General features: G+C 37.3%; 1 protein-coding gene across 3 annotated transcripts in view; it reads right to left on the bottom strand.

The window, feature by feature from the left end:
• SBF2 (SET binding factor 2) overlaps positions 1-12,818 on the bottom strand; it is a 494,424-nt gene that overhangs the window by 247,406 nt on the left and 234,200 nt on the right. For all 3 annotated transcript variants that reach the window (XM_043903289.1, XM_043903298.1, XM_043903284.1), the window contains 3 exons: positions 9,091-9,213; positions 7,558-7,668; positions 5,722-5,827 (listed from right to left, as the gene is read on the bottom strand). In XM_043903289.1, the coding sequence (XP_043759224.1) occupies positions 5,722-5,827; positions 7,558-7,668; positions 9,091-9,213 (340 nt within the window). The remainder of the gene's footprint in view (positions 1-5,721; positions 5,828-7,557; positions 7,669-9,090; positions 9,214-12,818) is intronic.

The raw sequence follows: 12,818 nt of genomic DNA, 5'->3' as shown, positions 1-12,818 counted from the left end.
CTACCAAGGTCAAGGGAGGACTTTGCCAGCAGCCCTCGAGGCGCCTTGCATGTGCCTCTAATCATGACAACCTCTCCACTGCCATAAGTAATCAATATGCTGCCTTTCTTCTATTAAGCATTTTCCTGATTTTTCCTACAGACATTTTTTTTATCACCAAAAAGTGCATCCCTAGACACTACAGTATAATTTCATTCTGTTAAAAATGGAATCTGTTTAAATCTCTTACTTATTTTTTGCCCAAGCCATGTGGCATGCTGGATTTTGGTTCCCTTGACCAGGGATAGAATCTTCATTCCCTGCAGAGGAAGTATGCAGTCTTAACCACTGGACTGCCAGGGAAGACCCTCAAAACATTTTTAATCTGGAGGTTCCTCCTCCATATAATTTATTTGTTTAAGAATTTGTGACATTTGACCAACAGTTTCCTAGAGCCTGGATTTTGACAACTGCAGTCTCTGGATCCAATGTGTTCCCCATCTTCTATATTTACTGGGATCAGAATCAGACTTAATCTCTTGGGCAAAATACAGGCAGTGTTTGGCAAGGTTAGTTCAGTTCAGTTTAGTTCCATCGCCCAGTTGTGTCTGACTCTTTATGACCCCACGGACTACAGCATGCCAGGCTTCCCTGTCCATCACCAACTCCCGGAGCTGACTCAAACTCATGCCCATCGAGTCGGTGATACCATCCAACCGTCTCATTCTCTGTTGTCCCCTTCTCCCACTTCAATCTTTCCCAGCTTCAGGGTCTTTTCAAATGAGTCAGCTCTTCGCATTAGGCGGCCAAAGTATTGGAGTTGCAGCTTCAACATCAGTCCTTCCAATGAACATTCAGGACTGATTTCCTTTAGGATGGACTGGGTGGATCTCCTTGCAGTCCAAGGGACTCTCAAGAATCTTCTCCAACACCACAGTTCAAAAGCATCAATTCTTCAGTGCTCAGCTTTCTTTATAGTCCAACTCTCACATCCATACATGACTACTGGAAAAACTATAGCTTTGACTAGATGGACGTTTGTTGGCAAAGTAATGTCTCTGCTTTTTAATATGCTGTCTAGGTTGGTCATAGCTTTTCTTCCAAGGAGCAAGCGTCTTTTAATTTCATGGCTGCAGTCACCATCTGCAGTGATTTTGGAGCCCCCCAAAATAAAGTCTGTCACTGTTTCCCCATCTATTTGCCATGAAGTGATGGGACCAGATGCCATGATCTTTGTTTTCTGAATGTTGAGCTTTTAAGTCCACTTTTTCACCCTACTCTTTCACTTTCATCAAGAGGCTCTTTAGTTCTTCACTTTCTGCCATAAGGGTGGTGTCATCTGCATATCTGAGGTTATTGATATTTCTCCCGACAATCTTGATTCCAGCTTGTGCTTCATCCAGCCCAGCATTTCTCATGATGTACTCTGCATATAAGTTAAATAAGCAGGGTGACAATATATAGCCTTGATGGACTCCTTTTCCTATTTGGAACCAGTCTGTTGATCCATGTCCAGTTCTAACTCTTGCTTCCTGACCTGCATACAGGTTTCTCAAGAGGCAGGTCAGGTGGTCTGGTATGCCCATCTCTTTCAGAATTTTCCACAGTTTATTGTGATCCACACAGTCAGAGGCTTTGGCATAGTCAATAAATCAGAAATAGATATTTTTCTGGAACTCTCTTGTTTTTTCGATGATCCAGCAGATGTTGGCAATTTGATCTCTGGTTCCTCTGCCTTTTCTAAAACCAGCTTGAATATCTGGAAGTTCACAGTTCATGTACTGTTGAATCCTGGCTTGGAGAATTTTGAGCTTTACTTTATTAGCGTGTGAGATGAGTGCAATTGTGCAGTAGTTTGAGCATCCTTTGGCATTGCCTTTCTTAGGGATTAGAATGAAAACTGACCTTTCCCAGTCCTGTGGCCACTGCTGAGTTTTCCAAATTTGCTGGCATGTGGAGTGCAGCACTTTCACAGCATCATCTTTTAGGATTTTAAATAGCTCACTGGAATTCCATCACCTCCACTAGCTTTGTTCGTAGTGATACTTCCTAAGGCCCACTTGACTTCACATTCCAGGATGTCTGGCTCTAGGTGAGTGATCACACCATCGTGATTATCTGTGTCATGAAGATCTTCTTGTGTGTACAGTTCTTCTGTGTATTCTTGCCACCTCTTCTTAGTATCTTCTGCTTCTGTTAGGTCCATAGCATTTCTGTCCTTTATTGAGCCCATCTTTGCATGAAATGTTCCCTTGGTATCTCTAATTTGCTTGAAGAGATCTCTAGTCTTTCCCATTCTATTGTTTTCCTCTATTTCTTTGCACTGATCATGGAGGAAGTCTTTCTTATCTTTCTTTGCTATTCTTTGGAACTTTGCATTCAAATGGGTATATCTTTCCTTTTCTGCTTTGCTTTTTGCTTCTTTTACAGCTATTTGTAAGGCCTCCTCAGGCAGCCATTTTGCTTTTTTGCATTTCTTTTTCTTGGGGATAGTCTTGTTCCCTGTCTCCTGTGCAATGTCATGAACCTCCGTCCATAGTTCATCAGGCACTCTATCTATCAGATCTAGTCCCTTAAATCTATTACTCACTTCCACTGTATAATTGTTAGGGATTTGATTTAGGTCATACCTGAACGGTCTACTGGTTTTCCCTACTTTCTTCAATTTAAGTCTGAATTTGGCAATAAAGAGTTTATGATCTGAGCCACGGTCAGCTCTTGGTCTTGTTTTTGCTGCTGTATAGAGCTTTTCCATCTTTGGCTACAGGAATATAATCAATCTGATTTCGGTGTTGACCACCTGGTGATGTCCATGTGTAGAGTCTTCTGTTCTGTTGTTGCAAGAGGGTGTTTGCTATGACCAGTGCGTTCTCTTTGCAAAACTCTATCAGCCTTTGCCTTGCTTCATTCTGTACTCCAAGGCCAAATTTGCCTGTTACTCCAGGTGTTTCTTGACTTCCTACTTTTGCATTCCAGTCGCCTATAATGAAAAGGACATCTTTTTTGGGTGTTTGTTCTAGTAGGTCTTGTAGGTCTTCATAGAAACGTTCAACATCTTCAGCATTGCTGGTCAGGGCATAGACTTGGATTACCGTGATATTGAATGGTTTGCTTTGGAAATGAACAGACCTCATTCTGTCGTTTTTGAAATTGCACCCAAGTACTGCATTCCGGACTCTTTTGTTGACTATGATGGCTACTCCATTTCTTCTAAGGTATTCTTGCCCACAGTAGTAGGTATAATGGTCATCTGAGTTAAATTCATCCATTTCAGTCCATTTTAGTTCGCTAATTCCTAAAATGTCAATGTTCACTTTTGCCATCTCCTGTTTGATCACTTCTAATTTGCCTTGATTCATGGACCTAACATTCCAGGTTCCTATGCAATATTGCTCTTTATAGCATCGGACCTTGCTTCCGTCACCAGTCACATCCACAGCTGGGTACTGTTTTTGCTTTGGCTCCATCTCTTCATTCTTTCTGGAGTTGTTTCTCCACTGATCTCCAGTAGCATAATAGGCACCTACCGACCTGGGGAGTTCATCTTTCAGTGCCTTATCTTTTTGCCTTTTCATACTGTTCATGGGGTTCTCAAGGCAAGAATACTGAAGTTGCTTGCCATTCCCTTCTCCAGTGGACCCCTGTTGTCAGAACTCTCCACCATGACCCATCTGTCCTGGGTGGCCCTACATGGCATGGCTTATAGTTTCATTGAGTTAGACACGGCTGTGGTCCATGTGATTAGATTGGTTAGTTTTCTGTGACTGGGGTTTTCAGGGTGTCTACCCTCTGATGGAGAAGGTTAAGAAGCTTATGGAAGCTTCTTGATGGGATAGCCTGACTGAGGCAAACTGGGTCTTGTTCTGATGGGTGGGGCCATGCTCAGTAAATCTTTAATCCAATTTTTTGTTGATAGGTGGAGCTGTGTTCCCTCCCTGCTGTTTACCTGGGGCCTAACTACGGTGGAGGTAATGAAGATAATGGTGACCTCCCTCCAAAGATCCCATGCATGCACTGCTACACTCAGTGCCCCCAACCCCGCAGCAGGCCACTGCCGACCCACGGCTCTGCCGGAGACTCCTGGACACCCACATGCAAGTCCGGGACAGTCTCTTGTGGGGTCACTGCTCCTTTCTCCTGGGTCCTGGTGCACAAGGTTCTGTTGTGCCTTCCAAGAGCCTATTTCCCAGTCCAGTGCAAGTTCTGGCAGCTCTACGGTGTGGTTAATGGTAACCTCCTCCAAGAGGGCTCATGCCATATCCAAGTCTGCTGCACCCAGAGCTCCTGTTCCTATGGCAGACCACTGCCGACCCAGGTACAGGCACACAAGCCCTCCTAAATGAAAAAGATCATGTGAATAGTGCTTAGCTAAAATCAATTAAGTCAGTGATTAGTAGGGACCACGCACAGGCTGTAGGGAGTTCATGAACCCCTAAAATTACATCCAAAACTTTGTGGAGGAAGGTTTTAATCAACAAGATATTCTTTACAGAAATAAGTGCCACCAAGGAATCAGTGCCTATTTCACACATTAAACAAAACAGTTTTAATTAAATTAATTTGAACTTGGTGAAGATGATTCAATGAGCAGAAGCTTTCAGGGAGGAAGAAAAGGAATACATAATTTTTAACAGTTTAAACTCCTATGGGGAGGCAAATATAGTAGAGAACTACTACTTTGGGATTGATGCCATCATTCATCTTTATTAGGATACTAGAAACTCTATGTGTGGTTATTTAGTCACTGAGTTGTGTCCAACTCTGGAGACCTCATGGACTGTAGCCTGCAAGGCTTCTCTGTCCATGGGATTCTACAGTCAAGAATACTGGGGTGGGTTGCCATTTCCTTCTCAGGAGGATCTTCCTGACCCAGGAATCGAACCAAGGTCTCCTACATTGCAGGCTGATTCCTTACCAATTGAGCTACGAGGGAAGCCCATTAAACTCTTCTGAGGCTCTCTAAATTTCACTGATTGACGTCACAAAGAAGAATAAGGACGGGGCCATTAAAGGAAAAGAAGTGATGTGTTTCAGAGTTGAGCAGGGAGTAAAATTCAACATGAGATGGGGGGAAATAAAAAGGTAGAATTTTTATGTAATGAATTAAGAATTCCATGGAGAAGTAGAGATGAGCCCCCAGGAAAGGGACGGTTTCAACTCAACTATAAAAAGACACAGATGGAGAACAATGTGAAAGACATAATCTAAGGGAGTGAGAAACTCTTACATAGGTACATATATAAGACAAGTAAGAGATAAAGTAAGTGACAATCCCTGGCAGCGCTGATCTGAAACATGCTCTAAGTTACATTACTCCTTTAATGAAGTATGAGCTGTCCAATGTACAGAGGGCACTTTCTCGTGTCTTCCCTATAATTCTTCACCTGAGACATTGCTAGAAAATTAGAGATGAAGTCCTGTTACAGGTGGTGAAATGAAAAGGAAGGAATTCTTTTCGTTTTATCTTCTAAGGAAAAACAAAACATACCACCTATTCATCTTTTACAGCACAGAGAAAGTATGTTTACTTTCCAAAAGCCTAAATGACTAGAGCAAAAGGAGCCTGGGTTAAAAACAATGAATACTAGTTGAGATTAGAACCCATATAATTAAATATTTTATATAAGTTATTTAATGGTTTACTTTTTTATTGTCCTGGTTCATGTCAGGTGATACGGGCTTAAAAATTAATCTTTTCAGAAGCTTTTAGAAGAACACTGAAAAATGGAGAACAAGACATACCCAGCTGCTGGAACAGGAGAGCCACACTAGTGCCTGTGACAGGAAGACTATCATGCAAGGGAGTCTGGATCAGCTGTCTGTCTCCTGCACCCAAGGAAAACAGCTTCTGCAGAATGGGAGGAAAACACAAACACACAACAAATGATTTCTTTTCACACATTTTCTCAAGATAAAAAAAATCCCTTTGAAGTTCAAATTTAGAGCAGATGATGGTCATATAAGACCCAATTGTGAAGGGCAATAAGGCAGGCAGCTCAAAACATTCAAGTTACTTTGTGCCCAAATGAATATGATACAAGCAAATTCAATAGTTGGAAGGTGAAAATTTAGTAATAATGAAACACACAAATCACTGACAGTAACATGTAACTAAAAAATAATAAAATGTTAAAGCTAACATTTATATGCCAGTTATATGTCAATAAAACTGGAAAAATAAAAGAAATATAGTAATGTGAAACATATAATTTAAAAACTTCTAATAATCACAATAAAAATCCTTTTTAAATTAAAAAATACATAAAATCATGTCAACAAAAATTTCATCATAATAAAGGCTCATAAAATAATTCATCTGCTTTACAGTTTAGGTTCAATTGTGACTAAACTCACATTTCATATTCTGCTCTTGGAGTACAAACAGGAGAATAAGGGAGGAGAGTGCAGAAGGAAAATAAACTTAAGAGTAACCAAAAGACACTAGGAAAGATAGTTAAAAAGGCAAAGGGCAAGGAAAAAAGATGTCAATTTTACCATAAGTAACATCTCTTTTTTTTTATCTATCAGAGTTTAAAAAATGTAATTTTAAGAGGGCTGTTCTTTCCCTCAATATTACGTAAGAATAAGCATAATAAATGGTCAACTAATCAATTTTAGGACTTAAGTAGTTTTTTTAAGTTACCTAGGAACATTTAGTCATACAAGCTGAGGTTCTCATTTTTCTACTTCAGAGAAGAAGATAAAAATTTCAAGACACAGAGATGAAAGACATGTCACTTTGAGAAAGCTTTATTTCAGTATAAGAGTTTAATGGGCTCAATCTATGTATAACGAAATTCTTTAAGGTATAGATTATACTTTCCAAAGATCTGTGATTTTCGACAATGGTCAATATCATAATTATTATTATTATTAAAAGTAGAGAACTGAGATGAGAAAAATAAGCCCTCTTCTTCTAAAGCTTAAGTACAAGCTATTCTACTAAACATTACACACAACATACAAAATGGTTTTAAGGACCACATATAACTGATTTTATCCAAGGAAATGAAGAAATGAATTAATCTATCCAGGGGTAGTTACAATGTTACAAAAAATTATACTGACAGTTTTCTTAATGTTATCTCTGAATTTTTATCACTGAAAAAAATTTTAATAAAATGAGGTGTAATCATATAGAGGAATAAACATGGTATAAAGAACACATTTGAAGTTCAAGTTTAAAAAGTGCATTCCTAAGAAAATGTAAGCTAGATTTCAAGTTACACAGAATATAACTTCTAACTATGCTATGTGAAAGGTGAACCCTGTGTTAAAATTAACCCCATGACCTAAGAAAAGAATGGAATCTTGTGTTTCTAAAAGGAAGACCACAGGGACAATGCTTAACTAAACTAAGACTTTTTTTTTTTTCTCCCAAGGACTGAACTCTCGCCCCCCTGCATTGGAAGGGCGGAGTCTTAACCACTGGACCGCCAGGGAAGTCCCCTAAGACCCACTTTAAAAAGAAAATATTTAAAGAATTCGTTTTTTTTCCCTTTTCTTCATAAATTAAATTAACTGGAGGAGAGGAGAAGAGAAGCAGGCCCTCTTCATCTTCTTTTTCATTCTGTTTACCTGAGACCCTCCAGCCGCTGGGACAAGACACGCACACAAGTTTGCAATGAGACTTTCCAAGGAGACATTCAGACTGTCCACATATACAGTGTAGATCAATCCCAGACAAGCCTGAAAACAAAAGATGCATGTAGTTATTTCATGGAAAAAGCAAGCACTAAAAATAAATTGTGACATCTGCTCCAGGGAAAGTTTCTCTTTGAACGTAGTATATTCTACAATGACCATGGAATAAATTTTAAGCAGCAAATGTTATTAAGTTTATTAAATTTTCCTCCAGAACCAGAAGCTCTAAATGAGCTTCTAAGATGATTTTATAAAAAACAGAAATACATAATTTGTAAAACAGGTGTTTGTGTTCAGATAACCACTCCAGCAAATTTGTAAGACTTAAAACTCTTTTTGTCTCAACTTATTTTGCAAAACGCCAATTTTCAAGATAAAAATTTAGAAACTTTACCTTATTTTGTGATTCTCAATAATTCAGAACATTTATTTTACAGAAAAATTTAACTTATGTGAATTATTATAAAGAATAGCAAAATAGAGAATATATGATTAACAATTTAAGCTCAGAAGGTAGGTGGTAAAATGGAGGAGAAAATGGAATCATATGAATCTTCCAGTTTATTAAAATTTATAATTAAAAAATTAGTATCTGTTGCTGCTGCTGCTGCTAAGTCGCTTCAGTCGTATCCAACACTGTGCGACCCCACAGACGGCAGTCCACCAGGCTTCTCTGTCCCTGGGATTCTCCAGGGAAGAACACTGTTAGGAGTTATCAATTGTCATTGAAATCTTGACACTAAGAATATATATAATCTCAACTATACAAAAAACTTTTCCAGAAATTATGCATTAATTTCTCAAATCCTTGAGAGATTTTAAGGTATAGTTTATACTTTCTAAAGAAGATCTGTGATTTCTTGACAATGGTCAACATAACTAATATTAAAGATAGCAACTGAAGTAAGAAAAATAAGCCCTCTTCCCTTTCAAATGTATTTATAACTACAGTAAATTTTTTTCTATATTTGAAAATTCTATCTAAAAAGTAAAATATCTGGAAGTAAACTATTTTAAAGCTATGTTGGTAGCTATGATCACAACTATTTGAAATCACAAATACTCATCCTATTTCCTTTCATCTGGACTCCTAAAAATATCAGTAAAAACACACTATGTTGTTACATTACTAATGCATTTTAAACTTGATACAAGTAATCAAATGATTTCTTTAGGATTCATAAATTTTGGAGTCAGTAAAGATGGGACCTATTGTTAAAATAAACATCCTTAAATATAAGGATTTTTAAACATCCTTAGAAGTTTAAATAGTTATACTAACTTATTCAAGTGTTTATTTCATCCAACATGAGATTCATTTCTTCTATTCACAGCAATTTTATTTTATTGATGAATTCCCAATCAATTTAAAGATATTTTAGGTACAAAAAAACTTGTCACCATGGTTCACTCAGAATAGATGTATACAATGATACAAATCAATAACAACAACTATGAGTTCTTTACCCTAAAAATTTCTGGATAATCTAATCTGGATACCAACACCAGGCTTTTGGGAGCAAACACTTCTGCAGGCTGAATTAAACCAGACACTTCCACTTCACCTTCAGTCTCTTCCTTCTTTGTTCCCTAAAAAAGAAGACACTGTAATCAACAGACAATTTCCTAGGTTTATAACTCACAAAATGTAGACATATCACATACTTCCATGTAATTTATAAAATCCATAATTAATTACAAAATATCATTTACAAAACTCAAACTAAAAACAAAGAACATACTTTGAGAGGAATCTAAGAAGCAAGTAGGCAAAGAAACTAGGAAGCAGGGCATACTCATTTCATTTCTGAAAATCTTTAAGCTCCAGATTTACAGCACAATTTTATTTGAACATTTGGTTTCTATGTGAGGTACCAGTAATAGAAGGTAAATAAAATACAATTCATCACTGACTACAAATACAAATGACACTTAATGGAAATTCAGTTTTTAAGACAAGAAATCTGTTTTAGAAGTAAGACACTACTTTTCATTTTTGTTTTTTGGACTTCTCCCAGTCTTTCAAACAAAAGAGATAATCATTTAGGATTATCTTGCAGAATGCTCTTAGAAGTAAAGTCCAAACAGCTTTAAATTCTTTTTTCTCAGGAGAAACAATGTTGATTTTTTAAAAAAGAGGATATTTTTATACACATAACTAAGTTTCAGAATGTACCTAGTTGTCACTGAGCTGTAAAGTTAAAAATAGTTGAAGTGTAAAGCTTATGTCATGCATATTTTATGAGCACAATAAAAATATCTAGAATTTTTTTAAAACCCTAAATATTGAGTGATTACATACTGGTTAATGTAATAAACTTGGAAAGTATTATTCTGGGGCTTCCCTAATGTTCTGGTGGCTAAGAATCCACCTTGCGGTGCAGGGGACACTGGTTCCATCCCTGGCTCGGGAAGATCTCACAATGCTGCAGAGCGACTACGCCCGTGCCCCACTGAGACTTGGTCTGCACTCTGGAGCCCATGAGCTGCAACTACTGAGGCCTGCATGCCCTAGAGCCCATGCTCCACAAGAGACGCTACCGCAACGAGAAGGATTGATGCCTGTGCACCGCAACTGGAGAGTAGCTCCCACTCTCTGCAACTGGAGAAAGCCTGTGCACAGCAACAAATACCCAGCGCAACCAAAAATAAAATATATAAAAAGAAAAACATTATTCTCATTTATAAGCAACACATATTTCCTGTGCACCTACTGCTCCATAACACTATATGATGCATTATAAAAGTTTCAAGAGAAAAGAAAAAACTAAGATAGAAAAATATTCAAATTTATTTCCAAATGATATTCTAAGATGCTAGGACATTTTCCCTAACTAGAATCCTTTTCTCTTTCCTTTCCACTAATCAAAGGTCCAGGAGCTTAGAATTTATCTTGCTTCTCGAAGGCTTTCTTTCACTGATTTTTTCCTCCAACTGTTAATTCTTAGCAGTGTTCATCAACATTGCACATACGTGCTCATAATTATTTCTCCTGCCAAGCTTCTTCCCTAAATGCCACAAAATGCCGATTCAACTGCCTGCTTGACCTCTCCACTTAGATGACAAATAGGTATCTCCAATATGACAAAAATATAGCTCCAATCGTTTTTCCCAAACTCTACTCCTCCTGCAGTAATCTCTTACCTCAGTTAAAGGAAATTCTATCCTCCCATTTAGCAAATCAAAAATACTGATTCCTCCCTCTTTCATAACCTTGGCAGCAATCCCGATTTCTCACCATCCTCCACTGCTACCACAGGACTGTGAGCTACTATCGTCACTTTTCTGGGTTATTTTATCAGCTCCCTTTAGTCTCCTCCATTCCTCTTTAGCCCTACTTTGCTTCCTTGCTGCTCCTCAAACGTGCTGGACGTGTTCCCAGGTAAGGGTCTCAAACACTTTATTATTCCTTTGCCTGGAACAGAAACAATTCCCTCATCTCCCTCATCCTCCCATTCAAGCAAACTTCTGCTCTATTAAGGCTTTGCTGGTACCGTACTTGAAACTGCAATATCCTCACCCCACCTATGTCCCCGTTGCTTATTTTATTTTTCTCCATGGCACTTGTTACCATCCAACATTTCACTTATATTGTTTTCTGGTTTTTGCCTCAAGTAGAATGTGCTCCATGAAGACCAGGATTTCTGTTTTTGTTCACTGGTGATTTCCCAGTTTCTAAAACAAGAGGTGGGCACATAGTTGATATTTATATAATATTTATTCACTGTATTCATGCAGGAATGAATTTTCTTACATGAAATTAAAAATTTTCTTATTTTACCAAGGGAAGTTTTCCACCCCTACTCAAGGAGGCCAAGAACTGTATTAATATTTTCTATCTTCTTGGGAGCCCGTATAGGTTCTATACAGTGAAATATGACCAAGTATTAGATGTCTATGGAATGTACATATCCAAAGGGAAATATCTGTTTACTTTTTATTATGTATGATAAGATCCATATGCCCTTGAAAGATTTTCATTTGTTACAAAGCAAAAGCTAAAATTAGGTTGGGTGGTTCTGGAATTCTTAGAAATAATAAAAATGTGATGAAAATGAATTTACCAAAGATTTCCACACTTAATGAATCATATTTTTATGGATTACTAACAAATTTTGTCCTTGCATGACAAAAAAATGACTGAAATTCCTGAAAGAGATAAAGTTATCCACATTTTTATGAGATTGTGATACATGCCCTAGAGTACCATTAGAAGTCAGCTTGAGTAAGTACATAGCCATTTCATATAAATGACCATTAACCTATGTTAACCTAAACATAAAATAGAATGCATTGGTCATTTCCTTTAAGTAAATATTCACTGAGTGGAATAATTATTAACAAGAAAGAAAAAAGGTCTGACATAATATGAATCAATACTAAATAAAAACAACTCCATTTTCTTTACATCACTTTTTATTATAGATTTTGACCTTTACTTTGTAAATGTGCTATAAATCATAAGATGCTGCTATTCTTCATTCCAATAGTTCTTCTATAAGAATACAATGTCCCAAGTTTAGAGAAAATTCATATTCCTTTTTTCAAAGCAAAATGCACTGCTGTGATTTTTTTCAAATTGTTGTTTATAACAAGTCTTATTTCAGTAGACAGTAGTGTTGTGGTTTTTGTTAACTTTTTCAATAAGTAATTTATCATGTAAAAGAATAGCGCTATTTTTTTATAGCTGTTAGAATATATTTTGTGTAATAATTATGTAGTGATACTAACTCTGTTATGTGTTTTACAATGACAGATTTTCACATATTGAAAAGATGTGAGAAACATAATAGGCAGGAAATTAAAAACACAGGATACAAATGTAATAGACATTATAATAATGGTCGGAAATTTAACATTTTATAGTATAAAGCATTTTCACATATTTTATCTCATTTGAACAAAACTTACAAGCCTTTTTCCAAGCTAAGATTATTCCTTGGTTTTAGTAGGTCCCAATAAAGATACATGGAGAAGGAAACGGCAACCCACTCCAGTATTCTTGCCTGGAAAGTTCCATGGACAGAGGACCCTGGCAGGCTACAGCCCATGGGGTCACAAAGAGTCGGTCATGACTGAGCACATCAGCAATAGATACAAATTTACCTTAAATTCTGTTTACTGAACTGCCTCACATTGACATATAAGGTGATTTTATCTCATATGTAGTGTAAGCATGTGCCAAAACTTGCCCA

This window comes from Cervus elaphus, chromosome 1, assembly GCF_910594005.1.
Source record: "Cervus elaphus chromosome 1, mCerEla1.1, whole genome shotgun sequence".
NCBI classification, from domain to species: domain Eukaryota; kingdom Metazoa; phylum Chordata; class Mammalia; order Artiodactyla; family Cervidae; genus Cervus; species Cervus elaphus.
This window is presented reverse-complemented; position numbering and strand designations above follow the sequence as displayed.